Source organism: Colias croceus, chromosome 11 (genome assembly GCF_905220415.1).
Source record: "Colias croceus chromosome 11, ilColCroc2.1".
In the NCBI taxonomy this organism is placed as follows: domain Eukaryota; kingdom Metazoa; phylum Arthropoda; class Insecta; order Lepidoptera; family Pieridae; genus Colias; species Colias croceus.
The window spans coordinates 4313172-4337345 of NC_059547.1; the positions used below are offsets into that span (position 1 = coordinate 4313172).

At 32.7% G+C, this 24174-nt stretch overlaps 5 protein-coding genes across 6 annotated transcripts; 3 read left to right on the top strand and 2 right to left on the bottom strand.

Moving 5' to 3' along the window:
- Positions 1–2171: 2171 nt before the first annotated feature.
- Positions 2172–7843, bottom strand: LOC123695265 (zinc finger protein 675-like). Of its 2 annotated transcripts, XR_006751916.1 has the most exons (12): positions 7504–7843; positions 7301–7430; positions 7095–7224; positions 6280–6476; positions 5588–5766; positions 5200–5395; positions 4862–4977; positions 4345–4444; positions 3786–3942; positions 3545–3572; positions 2809–3330; positions 2172–2436 (listed from the first exon to the last, which is right to left on the bottom strand). XR_006751916.1 is itself a non-coding variant. In XM_045641038.1 (11 exons), exons 1-11 carry the CDS (start codon positions 7623–7625, stop codon positions 3261–3263), a joined length of 1425 nt encoding a protein of 474 aa, XP_045496994.1. In that variant the 5' UTR covers positions 7626–7843; the 3' UTR covers positions 2172–3260. The 2 variants fall into 2 exon arrangements, 1 of the variants encoding a protein (XP_045496994.1); XM_045641038.1 differs by having other exon boundaries at positions 2172–3330.
- A 756-nt stretch (positions 7844–8599) lies between these two features.
- On the top strand, positions 8600–12288 carry LOC123695267 (zinc finger protein 480-like). The gene is made up of 8 exons (XM_045641041.1): positions 8600–8755; positions 8853–8982; positions 9259–9388; positions 9594–9721; positions 9901–10037; positions 10373–10574; positions 11432–11550; positions 11693–12288. The coding sequence occupies exons 1-8, from the start codon at positions 8676–8678 to the stop codon at positions 11841–11843; spliced, it is 1077 nt and encodes a 358-aa protein (XP_045496997.1). The 5' UTR covers positions 8600–8675; the 3' UTR covers positions 11844–12288.
- A 1557-nt stretch (positions 12289–13845) lies between these two features.
- Positions 13846–15708, top strand: LOC123695269. Its single transcript, XM_045641044.1, has 2 exons — positions 13846–14191; positions 15083–15708. The coding sequence occupies exons 1-2, from the start codon at positions 13915–13917 to the stop codon at positions 15679–15681; spliced, it is 876 nt and encodes a 291-aa protein (XP_045497000.1). The 5' UTR covers positions 13846–13914; the 3' UTR covers positions 15682–15708.
- Positions 15700–18193, bottom strand: LOC123695266 (zinc finger CCCH domain-containing protein 10-like). Its single transcript, XM_045641040.1, has one exon. The coding sequence runs from the start codon at positions 17842–17844 to the stop codon at positions 16465–16467; it is 1380 nt and encodes a 459-aa protein (XP_045496996.1). The 5' UTR covers positions 17845–18193; the 3' UTR covers positions 15700–16464.
- A 982-nt stretch (positions 18194–19175) lies between these two features.
- LOC123695268 (ATP-dependent (S)-NAD(P)H-hydrate dehydratase-like) lies at positions 19176–22024 on the top strand. Its single transcript, XM_045641042.1, has 3 exons — positions 19176–19675; positions 19934–20658; positions 21968–22024. Exons 1-3 carry the CDS (start codon positions 19427–19429, stop codon positions 21969–21971), a joined length of 978 nt encoding a protein of 325 aa, XP_045496998.1. The 5' UTR covers positions 19176–19426; the 3' UTR covers positions 21972–22024.
- Positions 22025–24174: the final 2150 nt, after the last annotated feature.

The window sequence follows — 24174 nt, forward strand, 5'->3', positions numbered from 1 at the left end:
AGTATATTTTTATATTACCTATTATATGTAGGTAGGTATTTTATCTTCTGTACTTTTATAAATAAAAGTTCCGAGTACAAAAGTAGGACTCTAGCTAGATGTTGACGATTCAAAAAAAATAGATAGTGAATAGTGAATACGATTATAGTCCTACTTTCATATTTCTTTACATTTTATGACATCAATGCAAATTTGGTTAACACAATTGGTTAAAATAACCTATTCCAATAAAACCATTCAAATGAATCTATGAAATAAAATACCACAGGCAAAAAAACCTTCACACTAAAAACGATGAATTTTTAACATTTAGCATAACAGTCATTTTTACGTTGATAAGCAAATGAAATTTATAGGTGTACAATTCATCTTTCTGGTCAGAATTTGTGAATTCGCCGCCAATAAATGTCGAAAATGCCCCGGGGATTTTTTCCGTTTCGCTCTCAGCGAGGTAATTTCATCCCATTTCAGTCTGTGCAGCCCCTCTGGGCGCGACAAGAATATCGGTGCAAATTTATCACCTTTATTTTTGTCACCCGGTTGTTCCTATAAAGGTGAAAACGTTACATTGCATTCTTTGTACAAAATGAAGTTTTTGTATTCTATACCTACTCAAAATAACTAGCACCGTATGAACTCAATTCTAAACCAATACAGACCTACTTTCCAATTAAATAAAATTAATGTACGAAGGAAATATTTACAGGTAGGTATATTAAATGTATACTATTTTATATTATTATATTTTTATATTATTATATTAAATACATTATGTAAGTGTTAATAATGGTACAATTCGAACACGAAACTGTGTAGCATTATTTCACGGACGCCGTAAGCCGTGGTTAATGAAATCTCCAGCTTTATTGTCTCTAGAGAAAATCCTAGAGATAAGGCTCATATACCTATGTGAGAGCATGCCAGTCGCTAAATCCGCATGAAGCTATTTCATCCCTTTCGCCGCGCTATCGAATCTCCACGGATTCAATTTAACCCAATCATGAAAGTATGGGAGCGTGCTCATTCCTGTCCTTGATGAAATTACGGTGGTATGTTTATCGGAAAAACACCCCACTGTTGAACTTATTGTAAACATAATATCAAACAGATTTTACTTGATCAATAATCAATATTGGTAATGGATATTGCTAAAATTGGAATTCGACGCCGATAGCATTTTTAATTTATTTTCTTATATACTTTACGCTCGTATAAAACGTCATTCGAAAAAAATAATAAAAATAATAGGTACATTAGCTATATAGTTAGGCTTTGAAAAATATATGTCATGGTAGTTACATAGTTTTTTTTTTATATATATATTTAGATAGTATTACGTAAGCGAGCATAAAATAAGATGTTTGTAGAAAAATATTTCCTTAGAAGAATCCCTTCAGAATAGACTACGCAAGGAAAGCTTCGAACAAAAGCTTGCTATTATATATGGCAAGTTACTGTAACAATTGCTAAATTTACCGACAGTTTCTCATTAAAATCTATTGGGTCGTCTAAGCTATTGTATTTATATCTATGGGCATATTATAGCATAGTCATTAGGTACCTACTTCACGTACCAATCCGTTGGAGTCTATTTTTAATATTGAAATAACCGATTTTTACTAAATGCATATTATACACTGTAAACATACTATAATAGTAATTTTTACAATTTTTGTCTCACTGTCTGTTCCGGGTTATCTCAGGAACGACTGGACCGATTTTGACGGGACTTTCACGGTTTGTCAGATAGCTGTTGTTATAAGGAGTAAGGGCGCTTGTGCACTACAATGAATTTTACTGTCCGGCATTCCGTTTTTTTACGGTCCGGTGTGGCATGAAAAAACTTGTTGGCATGAAAAATTGCTTGTGCACCTGTCCGTCTTTACTCAGATCAGTTATACCGGACCGTAAAAAATCGGAATGCCGGACAGTAAAATTCCTTATAGTGCACAAACGCCCTAACTTGGGCTATTTTTATTAATATTTTTACACCGATATTCCGATTAAAAGGAAAAACTCATTCACACACGCGGGTGAAATGCAGGGCGCAGCTAACTAGTAAAATATAAGATCGAGAACAATAAAACAGATTTTTTTCAGTAAGGTATATATTTAAGAGATTATAATTATTTAAGTATATTTATTATACCTACAATATAAAATAAGTCCATTATACATTCACAAAATAAAAAATAAGTGCTTTTTTATAAAAATCTACAACTCTTCGTAGCTTTAAACAAATAAATGCCTTTAAAATAAATGTAACGTATGACGACAAATAAGAATGAAGAATGATAGAATATTAAAAAGTCATTATTAAACTGATAACTTATAAGTTCCATATTAACTCACCATATTAAGTACCTAATACATTTAAACATATGCCTATACATGATTGATAGTAGCTGAATAAGAAAACAGAAACAAGAAAGTTACCTTCGTTCCGGACACGTACCGTGCGGAAGTTTTGCTTATCTCTTAAAAAAAGCTGACTCGCCCAACTGCGAATTGTGTCATAGATATGATGATATTCAACACTTCCTCATGGAATGTGTTCGGAATGATGTTAAAAGAAAGGTAATTGATAACAAAATTTAAAATAAATTTTATGAATGTCGGTGTTTATCATAGCATTCTAGCTGCACCACACTCTGATGCAGCTAGAATGCTATTTAACTTTAAATTTAAAATATAGTTTATATAGTTCGTTGTTAAATATTTGTATAAGGTACGATGGGATTGTCATCGTTCTTTAGGACAAAAATCCCCAAATAAAAAAAAGATTAAAAAAAAAAAAAAGAAAGTTACAGAAATATTAGACCACATGATTGCATAAATTATTCTAATAACATGTTTTCCGCGATTTACATTCGATCGAATGTATAGTTAGTGTTTGTAACATAATCAACACCATTTTCATTTTTTCTAGAGGGAAAGTTGACCAATAACAATCCCGAGAAAGGTTCTCGGGACTTCTCATCATCATCATCATCAGCCCAGGAAGTTTTAATCCACTATAACGGTGGCCAAGTACGGGTTGGCAGATGTCACATGTCGTCGAACTTTTGATTCTTCGACATGTCAGTTTCCTCACGATGTTTTCCTTCACCGTTCAAACAGTTGTGATGTTACATACAGAAATAATAACCGCTACAAAATCCTTTTAATCTATTTTCATAAACAATTGTGAATTATATTTTTAACAGAACTTATTTTATAAGAATATCTAGTAATAGTTAAGTCTCGGTTAAGTCGTTGATTCAAAAGTAACCCATGGTCTGTTGCGCTTCATACATCTTCACTTCATCCTTCTTCATAACTAGATCTGGCCTAAAAACAATGGTTACAAAAATATTTTATTAATCAGTGCCAAACAGTAGAAACATTACACAAGAGGAAAAAATATGTTTATAGACCAAAGAGAATTAAATACTTTCAAATAATTTTGTTCTTCTTTAATCCGGCATGATTTTTCAGCTGTTTTTTACTTAACTTTATAAGAAAAGTTCATACAGTACAGTAAAAATTATGAAAATATACTTACAAAGCCAATTGAACTGTTTGTTGTTGGGCTGAAACAATAAAATAGGTAAATTAATTTGTTATAATGTGATTGTTTTTAATTTTCATATAAAATGATTATTTGACATTTAGAATAAAAGGTACAGTGGAGTCATTTTAATAGGCAACATTGACGTCTATTTATGAATGAAATTGCATTATTTATGGCATATATTTCGCTCGCCTAAAAAAACACAATTGATAAAAAGAGAAAAAAAACTCACGTATCGCAGACTGCTGTATGATACCGGTGACGTCCGTGAAGTACACCGGGTGGTTGTGCATGAACTCCTGCTTCTGCTCGATGAAGGTCTCCACCTGCGGCTGGATCAGGTGCTGCTGCTGCTGCCGCCACTTCTCTATCGCCTCGTGGTCTTCCACCTTTATTATTTATTCATTTATGATACTTTATGGTATGGTACCCTTACTAGATATAATAAAATCGTAGCAAAGTCAAAATTGTACATTGAATATTTTTTATAGATTATTTGGGACGTGATCTTCAATCGATATCGAAGCAAAAATATCATTTTTAGAATTTTTGTCTGTTTGCCTGTATGTATGTCCGGGCTAAACTTAAAAAGTACTGCATGGATTTACTTCAAATTTGGTACCGAGATAGCTTGAGACCTGAGGAAGGATATTTTATCCCGGAAATCACGGGAACAGGAACTATGCGAGTTTGTATTTGATTACGCGGGCGAAACCGCTCACGGAAAGCTCATCATACCAGTCATCGAAACGAAATGAACACATTGCTTGGAAGCAATCTCTTCCACTCACCTTCTGCATCCTCTCCACTTGCTTGTACGTGGGCTCGCCGCCTACGTAGTCGCGTTTAACACGGTTGTGCGTTCGGATTTCATGCTTACGTAAATCGGATCTGGAAAATGAGTAGATACTAGTTTATAGCTAAGGAAAATAATACGTAAAAATATTTAATAAGCGAACGAAGGGTTTGTTTTTAGTTCGAAAAAGTTCGCGTAGTTTCTTGTGTACGCAATATGCAAGTTACACGTGTCTGTACGAAATTTAACCGCTGTTTTAATTTGAAAAGTTCAAAATTTTAAACTGTACTGTACTGTACTGTACTAGTTGTTTAGTGTTACTTGAAATATTTTAAATTAATTGACTAGCAAAAATGTATGAGAAATATACGATTGCTATTGCTATATCTGTAATAGAAAAATTATTTTTCAGTAACAAATTTATGTAAAAACAGACTCAACTTCACTTTAATATAACATATGAATCGAGAATTATTTCCATATTAGTTTGGGCACTAGGCAAGGCAACTCACTTGTAACAGAAATCTCTTCCACAGAAATTACATGTGTGTTTGATATTCATATGCGTCGCTTCGTGGTGTTCGCGCAATGCAGCGTTGGTCCTGAATGCTTTTTCGCACATTACACACTGCAAACAATAATATTCTCATACACATAAAAAAAAATGCTTGTATAATACTTTAAATTAAATGCTTGCATAATACTTTAACTCTTATATATGTGAATTACTATAAAATCTAAAGCAAAAAAATAAAAAAATATATTCTATATATAAATATATCCAAACATTGAATAAGAAATACGAATAAATATATGAAATTGTTTCAACATCTACATTCCACATACATACCTTAAATTGTTTCTCTTGATGTGTTAACTTATGTTTGTTCAAATTGGAAGGATTGACAAATGTAGCGGGACACACAGGACACTTGTAGGGCTTCTCACCAGTGTGCGTACGCATATGCATCACCAAGTAGTACTTATGTTTACATTTGTATGGACATAGGTCACAGAAGAAGTTAAATGTATTTGTGTGTACGAGCCTAAAAATTTAAATTTGCAATGAGACAGAGGCCAAACATTTATTATCTAAGGAAACAGAAGAGTTTCTTCTTATTACAGTTATTGTAATAAATCACCAACATTATAAAATACATATAGGTATTTTTTGAATTAAATTTTTTTAACTTTTTGTAAGATTCCATCAGTTAATATTTTATTACATTTAAACTTACATATGATTTTTAAGTCTGGCAATAATCGGAAATTCCTTTCCACACGTAGGACACTTGTGTGTCACAGATTGTTTATGTATGTGTCGCATGTGTTTTGCTATACTATATACCAGCTGGCCACAAATATCACAAGCTCGCAACATACACTGCTTGTCTTGTCTGTGTGCTGTTAAACTATCCTGTTTTAATTATAAATAAAACACTTAACACAATAACATCTTCAAATATAATTATGTCATCTATAACAACAATGCCCATTTGTATAAATAATGACAATTTATCTATCATATAAAAATGAAACACTAAATTTGTTGCTAAGCGCAAATTTTGAGAGCAACTGATTTTGTTAATTCTTTTAATATAGTACTAGCAGTACGCCCCAGCTTCGCCCGTGGTACATATTTCGCAATAAAAGGTAGCCTATGTTCTTTCTTAGGGTCTAAAGATTGTGCCAAATTTCATCAAAATTGGTTGAGAGGTTTAAACGGGATTTACTTTCGCATTTATAATATTAAGTAGGGATTCCTTCAAGTATGAGGATGGTTCTTATGGTGAGAAATTAAACGTGATCCACAGGTGAAGCCAGGTTCGACCGCTATTAAGGATTGAAATTGAAAATTTATAGTAACATTACATACTTGCTAGTTAGATATTTGAAGGAAAAATGTAAATAATTATTATTATCAATATACCTTGGATGTAAATGCCATATCACAGGAAGAGCACTTGATCTCTTTACTTTTAGGCTGTTTCTTTTGTTGCATTCTTTCTTTTTTCTTGCGTTGAATCTCTTTTGCTTCTTCATGCTTCAGTCGTTTTTTCTTTAAATGGTGTAAAAGTAATTGAAAATCATGTTTTGAATATGGATATGAGTGGAATAATGGGTCGCCTGGAAACATAGCAACTTACTTAATATTTAAACCCGTAAAGCGACTACAATTTTATATTTTAAACTAGTAAAAATTAGAGATGCAACGAATAGTTGTTTGGCCAGATACCGGATACCGGATGTTCGGCCTGACCACCAGCCGAATGTTCGGTATCCGGCCGCCGAATATTCGGCCGGCGGCATTTTGAGTTTCGTAGGTGCGTGTCGCGCACCGGCACGCCGCCCGCGCCGTGCAGGTTTTGACTTGTTTCATAGTGAACGTTCGCGCGGTCACAGTTCTTGGTAGATACACTTTTATCGTGTCAGTCAGCACAAAACAATTTCGTTAAAAAAAAAATTCGTTAAAAATAATAAAAAGCTTCAATTGCAACTGTGTCTTTATTTAGATTCTATTTATAAAATATACCAAGTTTACTATCCGGTATCCGGCCTGATAGTACATTACCATCCGGTATCCGGCCGGATAGTAAAAAAGGGCAGGATAAGCCGGATACCGGATAGGAACCGAATATTCGGTGCATCTCTAGTAAAAATGCATCCTATATGCAAACTTTAAACTACATTTACAGTTGTAATTTTTATCAGACACTGTGAAAGCTTAATCAATAACATTCCTACCCATGGGATTCAACATTTTCTTAAATCTTTTATCTGCAAGTTCACAATTCTTCTTGAAAGTTAAGGCAGCTTTTAGAGACTCCAAACATTCTGTACATATAAATTTTGGTAATGAGTCATCAGAGCTCATCTGAAATATAAAAAATAAACTTTTAGACATATTCTCTAAATTTTAGGAGTAAAAATAATATATAATGTATACTGACTGCAACATTTGTAACACTACAAATAGCTTCCATGATTTCATAATCCATTATTCTCTCAGTTAAAGGGGTACATCCACTTCTTGCACATACTCTACATATCATGTCTTTAGAAAGCCGGGGTGCGATATTACTAAAACAATCAAAATAACATTTGTTACTTTAGATCATACTTTCGGCAAAATTTAAATATAAATGAAATGTACCTGTCGGCGAAAAGTTTTTGCCAATGATCATTATAACAGCTATCCTCGGAAATCGTGTTTGGGACAGGGAATGTCACATTATTCATCTTAGAAAGCATACGTTTAGTTAAATAAACATTCATCTTTTAAAATAATAGGAATACTTTCAATAGAACGATGTAAGTTTCTGTCACTAGATCCAAAATCTGGATACTACCTATCACTTTAAATAAAAAAATGCACTATGGCAATTCTCAATCTAATAATTTGTACTTGGCTTAGATTTTTCTTCATTCATAGTTTTAGTTGCTAGTATTTTATTTTAAGATTTTAAATTTAATTTTGTAATTAATTTTTAGTAAACATTAATTTAAATGATTTGACAATTGAGTATTGACATCACAGATTAGGTATTAGGATTGACATTGATCTATGTTTCGTTCTATAGATTTTTTTCGTTCTTTACACTATGGTTTGACCAATTACGGTGCATCTGTGCGGTGCATTTACACATGTTCGTGTCGTGTTCGTGAAACACCTAGCTACTCGCAGTAAATCACAATTAATTAAATATTAAATCCACATTTGTTTTTGACTATGTTAAGGTCTATGAATATATTATTTGAAGGGGAAGATGAAGGTTAAATGGGAAAATGATTATTTAGGTTAGCGTTCCACTAGAGAAGAGATACTAAATAGTTAAATACCCTCCATACCACCAATATGGAGGGTACCCAAGAAGGGTACCACATGGGTAACAGATGGGTAAGCATCATTCCGCTTTTATTAGTCCATTGAGAGATATTATGAAGGACCTTTTTGAACTTGGATGAGGCTGTCAGAGGGGCAAGAAATCTCCTTAGGTCCAGGAAAAAACCCTGGTCTTCTAATTTTTCTATACTACGTAGGTAGGCTGTGTAGGTACCCAATTTTCTTCCGTTATTGTAGCGTGCACAGAACAGTAGTAGCGTGAGAACACAAATGAAATCTGACATTTCTGAAAACTGACATTTCTGAATTCTGGCATTAATTCACAATAGTAGACATTTTGATTGACATTATACTTTTGAAATTTGATTCCTATTATTATTTATTATTGTTTGTAGGTATTTACAAAATATATAAGAAAAACACTTATTCCTCAATCAATTACTATTTATATATATAAAATATAAAAAAAATATCAATTTCTTATGACTTCTCTTCTGTTTTTTAAATCTATGCTTTTTGCCAAAGCATTGAAAATACAGAGAAAAAGAACAAGAATGAAATCGTAAGTAATAATTTTTTACTGTAAAGTAAGCCATGTATTATTATTATGAAAGCTAAGTAACATTAGATTGTATATTTTATTGATTATTTGCTTCTAGCATCCTGCACAAAACTAAAACATCTAAAATGTGTCGTATATGTAACGAAGAGACAGCGAACATTCCGATTTTTGAAAATATTAACCATATAAACATACCAGATGAAGTAAAAAAAATATCAGGAGTTGTTGTAAGTATCAAATTCTCTATTTAATATGTTTTATATGTATTCTATAAATAGGTATATCATTGTAAGATTATAAACTCAGTTAGTTTACAAGGAACTTGCGAGATTATAAACTGTTGAAAAAATGTGAACAGTACCAAACAATTTGAATGAAATGACAAAGTTCACAATCTGCCTGACTTTGATTATCCTCAAAATTGTTCACCGCCCATGGTTGGTCACTTTGGCAAACAAGGGTTTTATATTTTAGGATAATATGTATTTTTTATTTATTTTCAGATAAATAAAGCAGATAATCTTCCAAATCACATATGTCAAAGCTGTTTGGATCTTCTAAATGGGTGTATATTATTTCGAGAAATGTGTCAGAAAACTGACAAGAAGCTAATTGAATTTTCTATTAAAAAAGGTAAAATTATGTCTGAGACCATTAATGAACTACTTTCTGCTCTACTATCTAAAGTTTCAGTAAATTTCTCTTCTGTCCTTTTTCCTTGCATTTTTATGATTCTTCATTTCTTTGCCTTAACAAAAACGTTCTTAAAAATTTTCCAATTTGATTGAGCTGTTTACACTTATATTTGGCAATTCAGTTTTATTATATTTTTTTATAGAATTTGTTAATGCAGAAGATACAAATGACAGTTCTGAAATGGACCAAGAAGATTCACAAAATATTCCATCACCAGAAAGTTCTGAATTGTGGAATTGCTCAACATGTACCAGAGTTTTTGTTGATTTGGTAATTATAAACAAATACATTTTTATTTGCATACAATATATATATTTTTGTATAATGAACCACAATTATTATAGGTATATTTTTGATATTTTACTTATCTATAAAATTAATTTTATTAAATAACAGTATAATAAAAATTAAAAAGTATTAATTAAATTATTTAATTTATCTCTTTCCAGACAACATACAATGGACATTTAAATGAGTGTAGCCAACAAACTGGTGAGATTCCCAAAGTTGAGGAAAACAAGAAGACATTTTTATGTGACATATGTGGTAAAATTGCAAAGTCAAATGCAAATCTTCTAATTCACATGTAAGTGTACAAAATTAAAATGTGTTATATTAAATTTAATGTATTACAAGCTGTCCCGGCAAACATTGTTTTGACACTGGGTTCAGCCATTTCGGAGGAGTATGGTAACTAACATTGTGACACGAGAATTATATATTATATATAGACATATTGTTTTAGTCAGAGTCAGTTCTCTGTCACTATTTTTATATTTTATTAGTGAATATTTTGAATTAAAATGCTGAAACATAACCTTTTCTTAACACTAAATTGTTTATAGTTGAAATTATCCAGTATAGCCATTGTAGTAATAGAACGAATATTAATTAATTTAATTAACTTTTTTTTTATTTCAGGGGTATTCATGAAAATGTGTTTCCTTTCAAATGTGATGTTTGTCCATATCAAGGAAGAACAATGGATCTATTAAAAGTGCACAAAAGAACACATCTGACTGATAAGCCATTTAAATGTTCTCTGTGTGCAAAGTCAACCACCACTGCTAGCAATTTATCTAAACATATGCGCCATGTTCATAGTAAAACAAGACCATATAAGGTATTATTTCTTTCTCCATTTTATTAATGTACATATACGTCATATATCATCTCAATGCATGATAAAGGCCAACCTCGGACTGATTTCTATAATCTGTTCTTAAAAAACGTTTTCTATAAATAGTTCTTCTAACAAAATTGGTTAGGTACTCTCTATTGAAACTAGCCAACCTACATCAGTGAAGTTATGTAGTCAGGTCGAGAAGTCGGATACGGGGAGGTTTAGTTAAAGGTGCGTTCGATCTAACCCGGTTATAACAGGCTGTTTTATCCGGGTTAGATCGAACCGTTAATTTGTAAATCAACCTATAACCTTACGATCTGCTACACAGCAATGTATGTAATGTACATAGCAATGTACCAATGTCTCTTAATCTTAACATATTGAAAACTGCATTCATAATTTTAAGTCTTTTTGGTGAAAATCATAATACATTTCATATTATATGTATGTGTATACTACAATTATTTGTGTTTATTTTTAAGCCAAGTCTGCTGCGCCAATTTTTAGGGTTCAGTGTTTAAAGAATAAAACAGGACCCTATTTTCGTTAATGTGTGAAGTCCCAAGGGGTAAGGGGCAGATGCATCTGTTTCACTGATCGATTTTCTTTAGGGACAAGTAGGTGATCAGCTTTCTGTGTCCTACCAGACCGAGACATTTTTTATCTTCGTCTCCACCTGGAATCGAACCCGGGACCCCTCGGTGCTACGCTCACGCGTCAACCACTGCACCAAGAAAGCAAGGTCATTGGCATAACTGTAGGGGTGTGTTATACACAGGTGTTATAAAACACGACGCAACAAACACGACTTAAAATATGTACATGAATATATAACTAATTTGTTTGTTTTTCAGTGTACATATTGTGAAAAGGCATTTTCATATCAACATGACATGAATCGACACATACGAGATATACATTTGCGGCAGGGGACTGTTGAATGTGATATTTGTTGTAAGAAATTTAATACTAAGTGAGTATTAAATAGCATACATTATGTATTTGTTTTTTTTTTTTTAATTTAATATAATTTTAATTTTAATAATTTTTATGTATTTTTTTTTTGGTAAATAACTTGTATGATTAAAGATACTATTCTTTACTCTGGATTTTAGGAAAATACTACAAGGCCACAGATGGAAAATCCACAAAATCAAAGGCGAAAGACACGGCCGGCTGCCATCTTATTTACAGTGCCAAATAGGGGACAACAGTGAAAATAAACCTATAGCTAGTGAGAATATTAAAATACAAGATGCGTTTTGAACATGAAATATTTTCAGCGACGGAAAGTAGGTTTTTTCAATTTTGTTCTGCAAAACGCGAACTCTGATTTGATACTCGAAATACTTATGAATGGAAGCTATAAAACTAGTAGGAAAGTAGCTTACTTGTTTTATTCTATGCATGAACATAATCGTCAATTTACCGTGATGGGTGCAAAGTTAGAAAAAAACGGGGTTATAAATTTGTCACGACACCCTTACAATTTATACTAGGTACAGTAGGTAAGTCCTTAACCCTTAGTAACCTTATACCAACAGCTATCTATCAGTGAAAGTCGTGTCAAAATCGGCCCAGTCGTTCCTGAGATTAATCGGAACAAACAGACAGACAGACAAACATTATAAAAATTACTATTTTGGTATATTATGTACAGTGTAATCGTATGTGCTTATTAACATAGAATCACGTTATGATTATTCTAATAATAAATGGGTATCATTTAAGCTATCACCAATTTAATTAGTTTTGTGTTTCTAAAATAATAGGGTTTGTCCTCAAAATAGTAGATCTGTCACCAAAATGTGGTCACCAAACAATGCAAAATCAGTTCCACAATAAATCACCTAAAATCCTGAGATATAAGGTCTAGTACCAAATAAATGTTTTTGTATGTTTGTGTCCTAATAAGTATTTAAGCAAACTAATTTAAAGAGATCACCAATAAATCATATTATGTTACTAGAAAACATATTTATTCTTAAAAATAATAACCACCGAATAATCAGCTCTGGTGGCTTATGCCTAGCATAAATGTAGATGAAACACTTACCTAATTAAAGTTAAAATAATCGAAATTTATTGTTAAAAAAAAACAATAATCACTGAATAATCAGCGCTGGTTTGGATTTCGAAGGGCGCCCCCTTTTTCTTTTCTGGCCGATAAGCACATTTTTTGCTTCTGGTGGGGGGTTAGCCAGCTTTAAGCGTATGGCTAATCCGATAATATGTTTGCACATGTCAATTTTTAAAGCGCGCCAATGTGTCTCCGCCCCTTTGATCATTTTTTCATTAAAATTATAAATTGATGTATTAAATTGGTAACGAATACTATTAATTTAATATCTGAACGAAATAAAATGTTACTACTGTATTGGTGACAAAATATCAAATAAAAAGGAGTCACAGTCAGGGATCGATAATCGATTTATTTGGTGACAGATCTACCATTTTGAGCACAGAGCTATTATTTAAGTAACAAAACTGTTATTATAAGAGCGAAGTTTATATTCATGTAATGCAATATAATTTTATTGGTTATCGATCTCTTATTGTACACACATATTGATATTAATTTGATAATTCATACCTGGAAACAATTTTTGTTTATCTGAGAACGAAAATATTTCGTGGTGATAGATCTATTTATTAGGTGATACAACTTGATGACAAATATAAATTTTGGTGATAGAAAATATAGTTCCCATAAGTACCTATTAGGCACAATTACTGAAGACATCTTCTAAATTAAATAAGTAACGTATTAGTCAAAACTTTAATGCTCTAAGGTCACAACAGTAACTGCCTGCCTGCGTCACAATGTACATCACAATTCACATGTCAATAACACGGTTTGGCAACATAATATGCGTCTCTTCTTAGCTACTTGTATGAAATGCATTTACCCCATTCCCAGCTATGCTAGGAACAAATGTTCACAGGTAAACGATAACGTGTGTTAAGTTACTTTAACAAACATGCTTTATCTATTATTATAATAAGTTTTATTTATTTATTTATTTATAGATGCGATTTATACTACTTTAATTGTCTGTAGGGAGTGATGTGTAATTTTTTGTTTATATATTTGATAATAAATGTTTTGTTTTCCTTAATAGTTTAATTATAAGTTTATTGATTCCCTTACCAGGCCAATATTTCTTCCTATTAATGATTTCAGTATCTTAATTGGTTCGATATATTTTATAGGTTTATTAAACTTAAATGTTACTTAAGTATTTTCTTCTTGTATATTGGATTTTTTACATTCATAATCTAACCATCACCGCAAACGGAGTTTCTATCTATTCTTTATTCTTTACTATTTATAAAAATGAAGTGGTTAATATTATTAATATTTATATTATCTTTATTCGACGGGGACTCTTGTTTTGATCTGCCTAATCAATCCTGTGGGTCTGATTTAACTATAGACAAGGATCATTACAATATATCAGATGTCTACAATATAGGTGATGCATATCCAACAGAGACACAATTTGATAAGTATGGCAACTTGTTTTTCATCGAATCCGGTCAAGACATTAGAGGTTACTATTTTGATGCGAAGGTGATTAAAACAAATTCAACTGTTCCTGAAAAGATTGCGGGTAAGAATAATAATTAAGGTTGTTCTTTTATCTATTTAGTGGCATTTCGCCCGTGTTGTCAAAGATACCCCACATAGTTCCCATTTCCGTGCGATTTCCGGGATATAATCTATCTTATGACCTTTCTCAAATCTCAGGTATCAAACTAAATATATCAAACTTCATCCAAATCGGTTAAGCAGTTTATTCGTGAAGAAGAGACAGTCGAACTGTCAAAGTTAAAGTTCTTTTTCCCATTTAAAATATTGAACACAATACTAATAAGTAGGAATAACTTCAAAATAGTATTTATTATGCCCTGAATTTATCGTGATTTTCGAATTAAAATATTGTAATGCACGTCTCGCAGTAGTGGAACGCAGGTGAAAGTCGTTCGAATCAAAATTCAAAAATCGAATTTAGACCATAGCTCCCAAGTTCACCACTTACGTAGGTAGGTACGTTTAATTTAAATAACATTCCTACGTTTTAAATGAAGACATTTGAAAAGTAGTTTTAATCGTGTAATTCTGAAATAGCGTGGTAAATATTATGTAAAAGTTAAATTAAATAATATCTACCTACTTATTTAGTACCAAAAAAAATGTAATGCGGTAATCTATACTAATATTATAAAGAGGAAAGGTTTGTTATTATGTATGTATGTATGTATGGTTTTCACGCATAAACTACTGGACCGATTTTGATGAAATTTGGCACAGACGATCTTTAGACCCTGAGAAAGAACATAGGCTACCTTTTATTGCGAAATATGTACCACGGGCGAAGCCGGGGCGGACCGCTAGTTTTTCTATAATTGTGTAGGTTCTCTAGAATACGACCATAAAAAATCAAAAATTCACCATCTTCTTTTGCCATCCAAATTAAATATTATTTTATGCTTATCCATAGGTCTCCCCGAGGGACTCAGCTATTCTATCGCCGTTGATAAAAGAAGTACAAAAGTTTATATTGGAACAGGGAAGGGAATCTATGCATATAATTACGATTCAGAAGATACGAGTTTAGTTTCGTCGCCAAAAATTAAATCAAATATGCTATTTTTAGACAAAGATGGTAACAAGTATATAACGGATAGCCCCGATGGAGTTGAACAATTGTATTTACTAGCAGGTGAAAGAAAAATTCCATTCAAATCTCTTGAAGCTCTGAATGAAGTGGCAGTAGATGACAACAATAACTTTTACTTCATAAGGGAAGAAAAGCTATTCGTCCTTAAATCTAATCTGTCTCATCCTGTTTTCATAGGCAATGTCACTTATGATGGCTTTGCCCAAATATCATTCCATAAACATATTGTTTATGTTGCCAGTGAAACATTAACATATCTCCACGAAAATGATACAGGTTCATTAAAAAAGGTTAAAAATTTACCGGGAAACATAACGGCTATAGCTTTTGATTATTCAAATAATTTCGTACTAGGTACTCGCGGCAAGATTTTGAAATATGAAAACAAAAATAATGAATGTTATCATAGAAAAATGTAAAAATCAAAATAAAAAATATTATTCTAACAGATTATTTTATTATGATTACAACATAAATTATGTGAATAACTTATCTCATTAAATATAGTTAGAACACTACACCTCTCACCTTTTTACATATAATAATTCTGATAGGTGTATGTAGCTTACAAAGCTATTATTAAAAGTTAACAGAGTAATATGCGTATCATACACACATTAAATTGCATGGCATAATCGTAATATTGCTATCAAGACTCATGTTAACAATGAATATAGCTTAAAGTATAATAAAGTTCTTATTGTAACCAAAGTAAAATCTTCTGTCTCATAACCATTCAAATTTCAAATGTATAATTGAAATGCATGTAAGTACCAATTATTCTAATAAAATTTAGTACCAATCAATGCAATTAAATCAAATCTTAAGTTTTATTTTTGCTTTATTTTTGTATCAACATTTGTACCAATATGCAATCCAATAAAAATTAACATTCTTCGTAATAAAAATACTGCTTATAATTAATTGTCCATCTTTATTTTTCTACCTCACTTCACTTTGACTATGGTCATAAAATTATTTGGTAATTTTAGAATTACATGTGTTTCAACAACGTTGTTGAAAATCAACTTACATTTACAATGAACACAACATACACTATCACATGGTTCCCCAGATTGTTTCTTGTCCCTCCCTCAGCAGCCTTCAAACACAAAATGAAAAATCATGGACAATTCATCACATATTACTTGCCACACTAATGCCTCTCACTTAAGATACCCAGATATGTAACCCAAACACAATCAGTGGGGCAATATGCTCTGTGAAATAATTGGAAATGTGATGGGCTGTGCTTGAGAATTTGTCAGGGCCAAGGGTTGACTAGTGCTGGAGATTGTAATTTGCTGTGTAGATGTTTGATGTACCAACTGTTGACTCGGTGCAAGTTGTTGTTGTGCTGACTGTTGTGCTGCTAACTGTTGGGCCGATTGCTGTGCAGCAGCTGCAAGTTGTTGAGCCGACTGCTGTGCTGCAGCCAAATGTTGAGCAGATTGTTGTGCAAATTGTGATGCTTGGTGTTGTGGCAGTTGAGATTGAACCAGATGTTGCACAGCAGTCTGTGGACCATTGCTCATTAACTGTTGTGTAGGGGGAGCAAGTGTAAGTTGTGCTGGTGTAACAGCTACTACAGTTTGTCCCCCACCCATTAATGTACCAGAATCACTGACTTGCATTAGTTGTTGAGCTCCTGCACTTGTTACTATTAGAGCTCCAGAATTTCCCATCAATTGTTGAGTGGTGCTTACGGTAAGTATTTGGGGAGCAGGGGTTAAAAGTTGTGCTTGAGAGGCAGCAGGGGCTAATGTCAGGTTGGGTGTAGCTGCTCCTGGCATCAATGTTGGGAGTGCCCCAGCAAGGCTTACAACTGGAGTTACACTAACAGTTGCAAGGGACACAGGTGCCGAAGTTCCATGTCTTGAAGTGATCACACATGGTTGATCAGGCCGTACTGACGCTGTTTGCTCTAACAAAAATTCATTCATGGAGGTCAATTGAATATTCTTCTCCGTCAATTCTGTCACTTTCTTAAGTAAGACACTGATATTATCATGCAATAATTTTACCCTATGGTCTAATACTTCACAATTTGAACAAGTATTTGCTGTTGCTTGTATCACATGTTCATTAATTCCAGACTCTTCATAAGTGTATCTTCTTAATTTAGCCTCAGGAGGTGATGCATCATCTCTCAGTATAGGCCTGTCAAATATTGGGGGTGGTGGATTTCGAATGGCAAGGTTTTCATTAGTCAGATCTACATGCATAAATTTGCATTCTCTGTTAGGACAACTTCCATGTCTGTATGCCTGACAAATAGGCATTGTTGTATTTAGTATACGAGGAAATTTGCCAGAACTGTAAAAATGTTCTTGTTCTTCAACTGTACTATGAAGAAATTTACAGTTTGGTCTCATGCAACCTTTGTTTTGAAAATCATGACAAAACACAAAAAGTTCCTTCAAATGTAATTTAGATGGTATTTCATGAATAAATCTGCAGTTTTCGCGATTACAACATCCTTTTATGTAATCTTTACAAAAATTACTAGCAGCAGGGATTAAATTACCCGATTCATCCAAGACATTTATTGAAGCGTCCGTAACGGATACGTTTCCAACCATTGTTTAATGTTAAATAATTCATTTATTCTAATTACACTATTATTTTCTCAATTAATTTCATTTATGTTATCGATAAATTCATAATAATAGTCATAAGGGGTAAAAGCATAAATATTTCGCTTTGCTGCACATTTTTAAGCGTTCACTCCGTCAGTTAATTAATATGCTTCTCTTAAAAGATTAAAATTTTCAATTTGTTTTACTGTAACATTTAACTTTTCACTGTAAATATCACTAGTTTACCTAGTTTATCACTATCAAACGTCATGAACTTGAATTAAATAATTTTTGGATAATTGTTATTTTTGCATAGGTAGGTACCTAGCTTTTGCTTCACAAAATTTAATGAAATTGTCAATTGTCAAATCTATTGACACTTGTCACTTTTAGCTGACGGTTGACCAAGGTTTTATCTGTGGTTTTATGTGATGAATTGGTGATGTACAAGTACAACCACAACACAGAGCAAGTACCTAACGTACATTGTACGAGCCCGACGAGGATCTATTGGCACTAGGCACAGAGTACTTTTTTATATATATGAAAGCATTAGGGTAGGATGACTGTTTGTGAAACAAGTTTTTCCCATGCAAATTAATATCACCATGTATTTCACGTAATTCAGGAACGGCCCGTAATTATAAAAAAATTATACCCGGCGCGGCCTAAGATGATCCCTATGACAGTTCGTCTTAGTGATTGCTCGTATGATGGATCGTGTCGATACTTTACTATTTTATAGGCAAAGGCGTGGTTTGCATTCAGCCACGTCGGTAAACATGTTTTTACAAATATTATAAAATGAATTTTTAACGTCTATAATGTAAACGAAACACAGTGTATATTATTTTATCATAAAATGGAATCCCCCATTTAATTTTTCTAAAAAACTTATATTATCATAGGTACGTAAATTAACGCGAACGGTAATTAATTATGCTGCGATCATCTGTTCCATTCAATAGTGAATGAACTATAGCTTAAGCATGGAATAAATGTGAACTCGTTTCCTTTATCGAAATTTGTTTATCGATACTTTCCGCACTAGTCGATAAATGCCAACGATGTAAGTTTTGGAGGACGTAAACGTAAAGTCAGATTGATATAATTTCTCGTAAATGATAAGAATTGTTATAATTCCAACGGAATATCATTGTAATAGCATAAAGCTACGTAAAAATTAATAAATGCCATTTTTAGACGCCTCCAATACGTTTCTAATTTAATGGTGACGCCATTACAAGTTTTTCTTTTGAGAATAACTGTCAGTGTCATAGGGATCATCTTAGGCCGCGCCGGGTATAATACTCCATCGTTTGGGATAAGTACTTCAACGGAATAACTCGTTCATAATCTGTCTTTGGTATCACCTTGGTATCACCACTCTACCTACAAAGAAAAAGATGACCTCAATGTTAACCTTTAGTCGTATTATTACGTATTCTTTGAATTTACATTCATTTTGCTTTGATTTTGCTACTTGAGATTATCGAATTTAGAGTGATTCACATATAAAATATAGTTTTTGGTACCGAGTACCGACGTATTGCGTAAAACGTAAAGAATAAGATTATCTCAGAAAATGCTTTTTAGACACAGTGTTCTTTTTGTTATATTATTCTGTATTAAACTTATTTCGGTAAGTTTGTTAAAAGTAGAACAATGTTCGGAAATCGATACATTTAATGAAGAGACGTTGCTAATCATAAGTAGATCTATTATTCCTGAATTGGAGGGTAAGCACAAAGGCGAAGCTGGAAAAATAGCAATTATAGGTGGATCATCTGAATATACTGGAGCACCTTATTTTTCAGCAATTACAGCTTTGAAGGTAAAAATAACATAAATTACCATTAATTGTATATTGTTTATTGTTATATATTATATATCTACATATTAACTTACATTAATCCTCAACAGAAGCCCATATTCACAAGATAATTATAATTACTTTGAGTTACATACCTAGTTACTGTTTTCAGATATATAAACATTTAATTGCTTAAAAACGTAATATTATAAATTTACTGGTATTTTTTTGTTTCATAAATTATATTTTAGCATATGTAATAATTAATAAATTTTAAAGGTCGGAGCTGATTTGGTCCACGTAATTACTACGAAAGATGCTGCACCTGTTATAAAGTCGTATAGTCCTGATCTTATTGTTATCCCATCTCCTTCGGATTCCGATCTTATTGAGATACTGAAGCGAATGCATGTAATTATCATTGGACCAGGTCTTGGAAGAGATCCTAATGTGATGGACCGATTCTATTCAATCATAGACATGTGCAGAAACTTAAAAAAACCGTTAGTTATAGATGCTGATGGCTTATATGCAGTGTACAAAAATGTAACAGTAATTAAAGATTACCCAAGCCCTGGAATTATTTTGACACCTAATTATATTGAAGCGCAAAGACTAAAGGACGCCATTCCTTCCGAACAAACACCATGGTATAGTTATTGGGGAGACTTTGTAACGGTTTTACTGAAGGGAGAAAACGATCAATATAAATCTGGAATTACGTCATTTGATTGGACAATAACAAAAGGTGGATCTGGTCGGCGTGCCGGGGGACAAGGAGACATATTGTCTGGAGCACTAGGGACGTTTTTTAATTGGGCACTACAATCTAACATTTGTGAGAATGAAAATTCGATTAAACTTAGTCAAAGCATCTCTACATATGCAGCTGCAAAGTTTACTAGAGACTGCAATTTTAAAGCATTTGAAAAATATGGCCGTAGTATGTTAGCTTCAGATATGTTACAAGAAATTCATTCAGTGTTTGAATCCACATTTTTAAAATAATAAAAAACGAGAAAGAACGTTCATTTTATAATATATGTAACGGAAAGCTCCATCAAATCCAAGCACCCCCGACGTAAAACGTGTTATGTATTGACCGCTATGTGTGTATGTCTGTGGCACCATAGCTCGCAAACGGATTATCCGAATTAGATGCGGTTTTTTTTGTAAGGCAGCATATTTTTATGCTAGAAATATATCTTTCTATTTTCTGTCTAGTTATATCTCTTTTATTATTGAAATTATAGAAATATATTTTAAAATTAAAGAGCTTTTCATTTTAATATTTTTGCTTGCTTTACTAAGCAGTAAGCACCCGGCTAACTTCTTGGCCAAAAAGTAGCGTAGTGGGGGAAGTTTGTTGCATCAAGTTTTAGTACATTTTTATATACGCAAGCTTCCCCCACCACGCTACTTTTGGGCCAAGAAATTTTCTGGGCGCTATAGGTAGTTAATGGTACAAGACTATACAGATACTTTGGCTTGTTTTGGGCTTGTTATTGTGTAGCCTGCCGCGGATGTTTTAACTGATTACACCTGTAATATAACAAATGAATTAAGATAAATGTGACATGCTAATCATTTCTAAATTTGTTTCTGAATTTAGTGACTAAATTAAGAAAATTGCGTACTGTGTGCACTTGCAGGTACTGTTAACGTACCATTTTAGCTGTTAACATCGGCTATAATAATATCCGTACATGGCGTGAATAGGTTGACAAGTCGAAAATGCATACTTTACAGGGCAGCCTTTTGAAGTTTACTTTTTTATTGGTAAATCCATTTTTTTTGTATTTTTGTTTTTTTTCATTGCATTATATTTTATAAGAATCGACGTTTCAGATTATTACATAGAATTTAATTATTTTGATTTTTATCATAACAAAAACAGACATATCAAGTCGTTCACCGACGACTTGTCAATGTATTCACCGTCGCAAAAATCGGTTGTATCGCGCTTTCTTCGGAAATATCTCATTTCCTATGGGTTTTTTGCTATTCGTATTTATTATCAATATTGTAGAATAGAAAATTCTCTACAAATTTTGTTTGAAAAATTTTTTTATACGGTGAACCGTTTTTGAGATAGATAGAGGGCGGAGAGCGCGCGGTCCCAGCATCATTTCAGGTCAACCGGTGCCTCCGGTCGAAAATGCAATTTTCTGCAACTGCAAGAGTGGTTGTGGTTCGCGATGCGGATGCAGGAAAGCGGGCTTGCAATGCTCTTTAGCTTGTGGCCAATGTAATGGGCAAGCTTGTCCCAATGCTCTACCATATTCATTCAGTGTTTGAATCCACATTTTTAAAATAATAAAAAACGAGAAAGAACGTTCATTTTATAATATATGTAACGGAAAGCTCCATCAAATCCAAGCACCCCCGACGTAAAACGTGTTATGTATTGACCGCTATGTGTGTATGTCTGTGGCACCATAGCTCGCAAACGGATTATCCGAATTAGATGCGGTTTTTTTTGTAAGGCAGCATATTTTTATGCTAGAAATATATCTTTCTATTTTCTGTCTAGTTATATCTCTTTTATTATTGAAATTATAGAAATATATTTTAAAATTAAAGAGCTTTTCATTTTAATATTTTTGCTTGCTTTACTAAGCAGTAAGCACCCGGCTAACTTCTTGGCCAAAAAGTAGCGTAGTGGGGGAAGTTTGTTGCATCAAGTTTTAGTACATTTTTATATACGCAAGCTTCCCCCACCACGCTACTTTTGGGCCAAGAAATTTTCTGGGCGCTATAGGTAGTTAATGGTACAAGACTATACAGATACTTTGGCTTGTTTTGGGCTTGTTATTGTGTAGCCTGCCGCGGATGTTTTAACTGATTACACCTGTAATATAACAAATGAATTAAGATAAATGTGACATGCTAATCATTTCTAAATTTGTTTCTGAATTTAGTGACTAAATTAAGAAAATTGCGTACTGTGTGCACTTGCAGGTACTGTTAACGTACCATTTTAGCTGTTAACATCGGCTATAATAATATCCGTACATGGCGTGAATAGGTTGACAAGTCGAAAATGCATACTTTACAGGGCAGCCTTTTGAAGTTTACTTTTTTATTGGTAAATCCATTTTTTTTGTATTTTTGTTTTTTTTCATTGCATTATATTTTATAAGAATCGACGTTTCAGATTATTACATAGAATTTAATTATTTTGATTTTTATCATAACAAAAACAGACATATCAAGTCGTTCACCGACGACTTGTCAATGTATTCACCGTCGCAAAAATCGGTTGTATCGCGCTTTCTTCGGAAATATCTCATTTCCTATGGGTTTTTTGCTATTCGTATTTATTATCAATATTGTAGAATAGAAAATTCTCTACAAATTTTGTTTGAAAAATTTTTTTATACGGTGAACCGTTTTTGAGATAGATAGAGGGCGGAGAGCGCGCGGTCCCAGCATCATTTCAGGTCAACCGGTGCCTCCGGTCGAAAATGCAATTTTCTGCAACTGCAAGAGTGGTTGTGGTTCGCGATGCGGATGCAGGAAAGCGGGCTTGCAATGCTCTTTAGCTTGTGGCCAATGTAATGGGCAAGCTTGTCCCAATGCTCTACCATATCAGAGCGACATTAACGAAGATGGAACCTTTGACTCCGAAATCATGGAAGAACTAGAGGCAAATGTCGTTGAAGACGATAATGAAAACCAGTTTGAAATTTACCAGCAGCCAGAAGATGACGATGAAGAGGAAGAAGATAATTAAAATTATAAATTGTAGTTTTTGTACCCTTTATTCCAATTTTTTACTTTCAATAAAAATAAATGATATTTCTTAATAAAAAGATTAATTCGTAATTTGTTTTTTTTTTCATCATGTAAGAAGTTATTAATATTAATTAGGTTAAAATTCAAATACAAGGTTACCGGGAAAGTCGTACAGAATATTGAAGGACGTTATTATTCAGGTCATTTCTGATCGAATTGGTCCCATTTTAATCCCATCCAAATTTTGACTCGTCTTGGCTTACTTAACTGTTATTTTGTCAATGTTTGGCCTATTTAATAGCAAGTGTTATACCTTTTTGAATTAGTAAATAAACGTAAAAGTTTATAAAATTACTTGCAGGATAAGTGCCATACATTTTTTTTTTATAAAAGGACTTCAAAATTATAAACAATTAGTGGAAATCCTTTAATTTCAACTGTTGTCGAGCAGTTTTATGAAACTGTTAGTAAAAGGTTCAGTTTTTGTTGGTCATTTTTATTAATTGCCATGTCTTCTAATTGAAAACATAAATAAACCGGGCCCTAGTAGCTCCAATCCAAAAAAAGTGATAGAAAAGCCAAAAGAAAAAGATTTTTATGATATATCTTTAAAATTCAATATCTCCATAACGGCACAGACTAATAATAATATACGATAACGGTTAGGTTTCGGATACCATATTATGGGACCAATTCGATCAGAAATGACCTCCTTCAATATTCTGTACGACTTTCCCGGTAACCCTGTATAAATTCCTATATTTTCATTAACAATTCTGCAA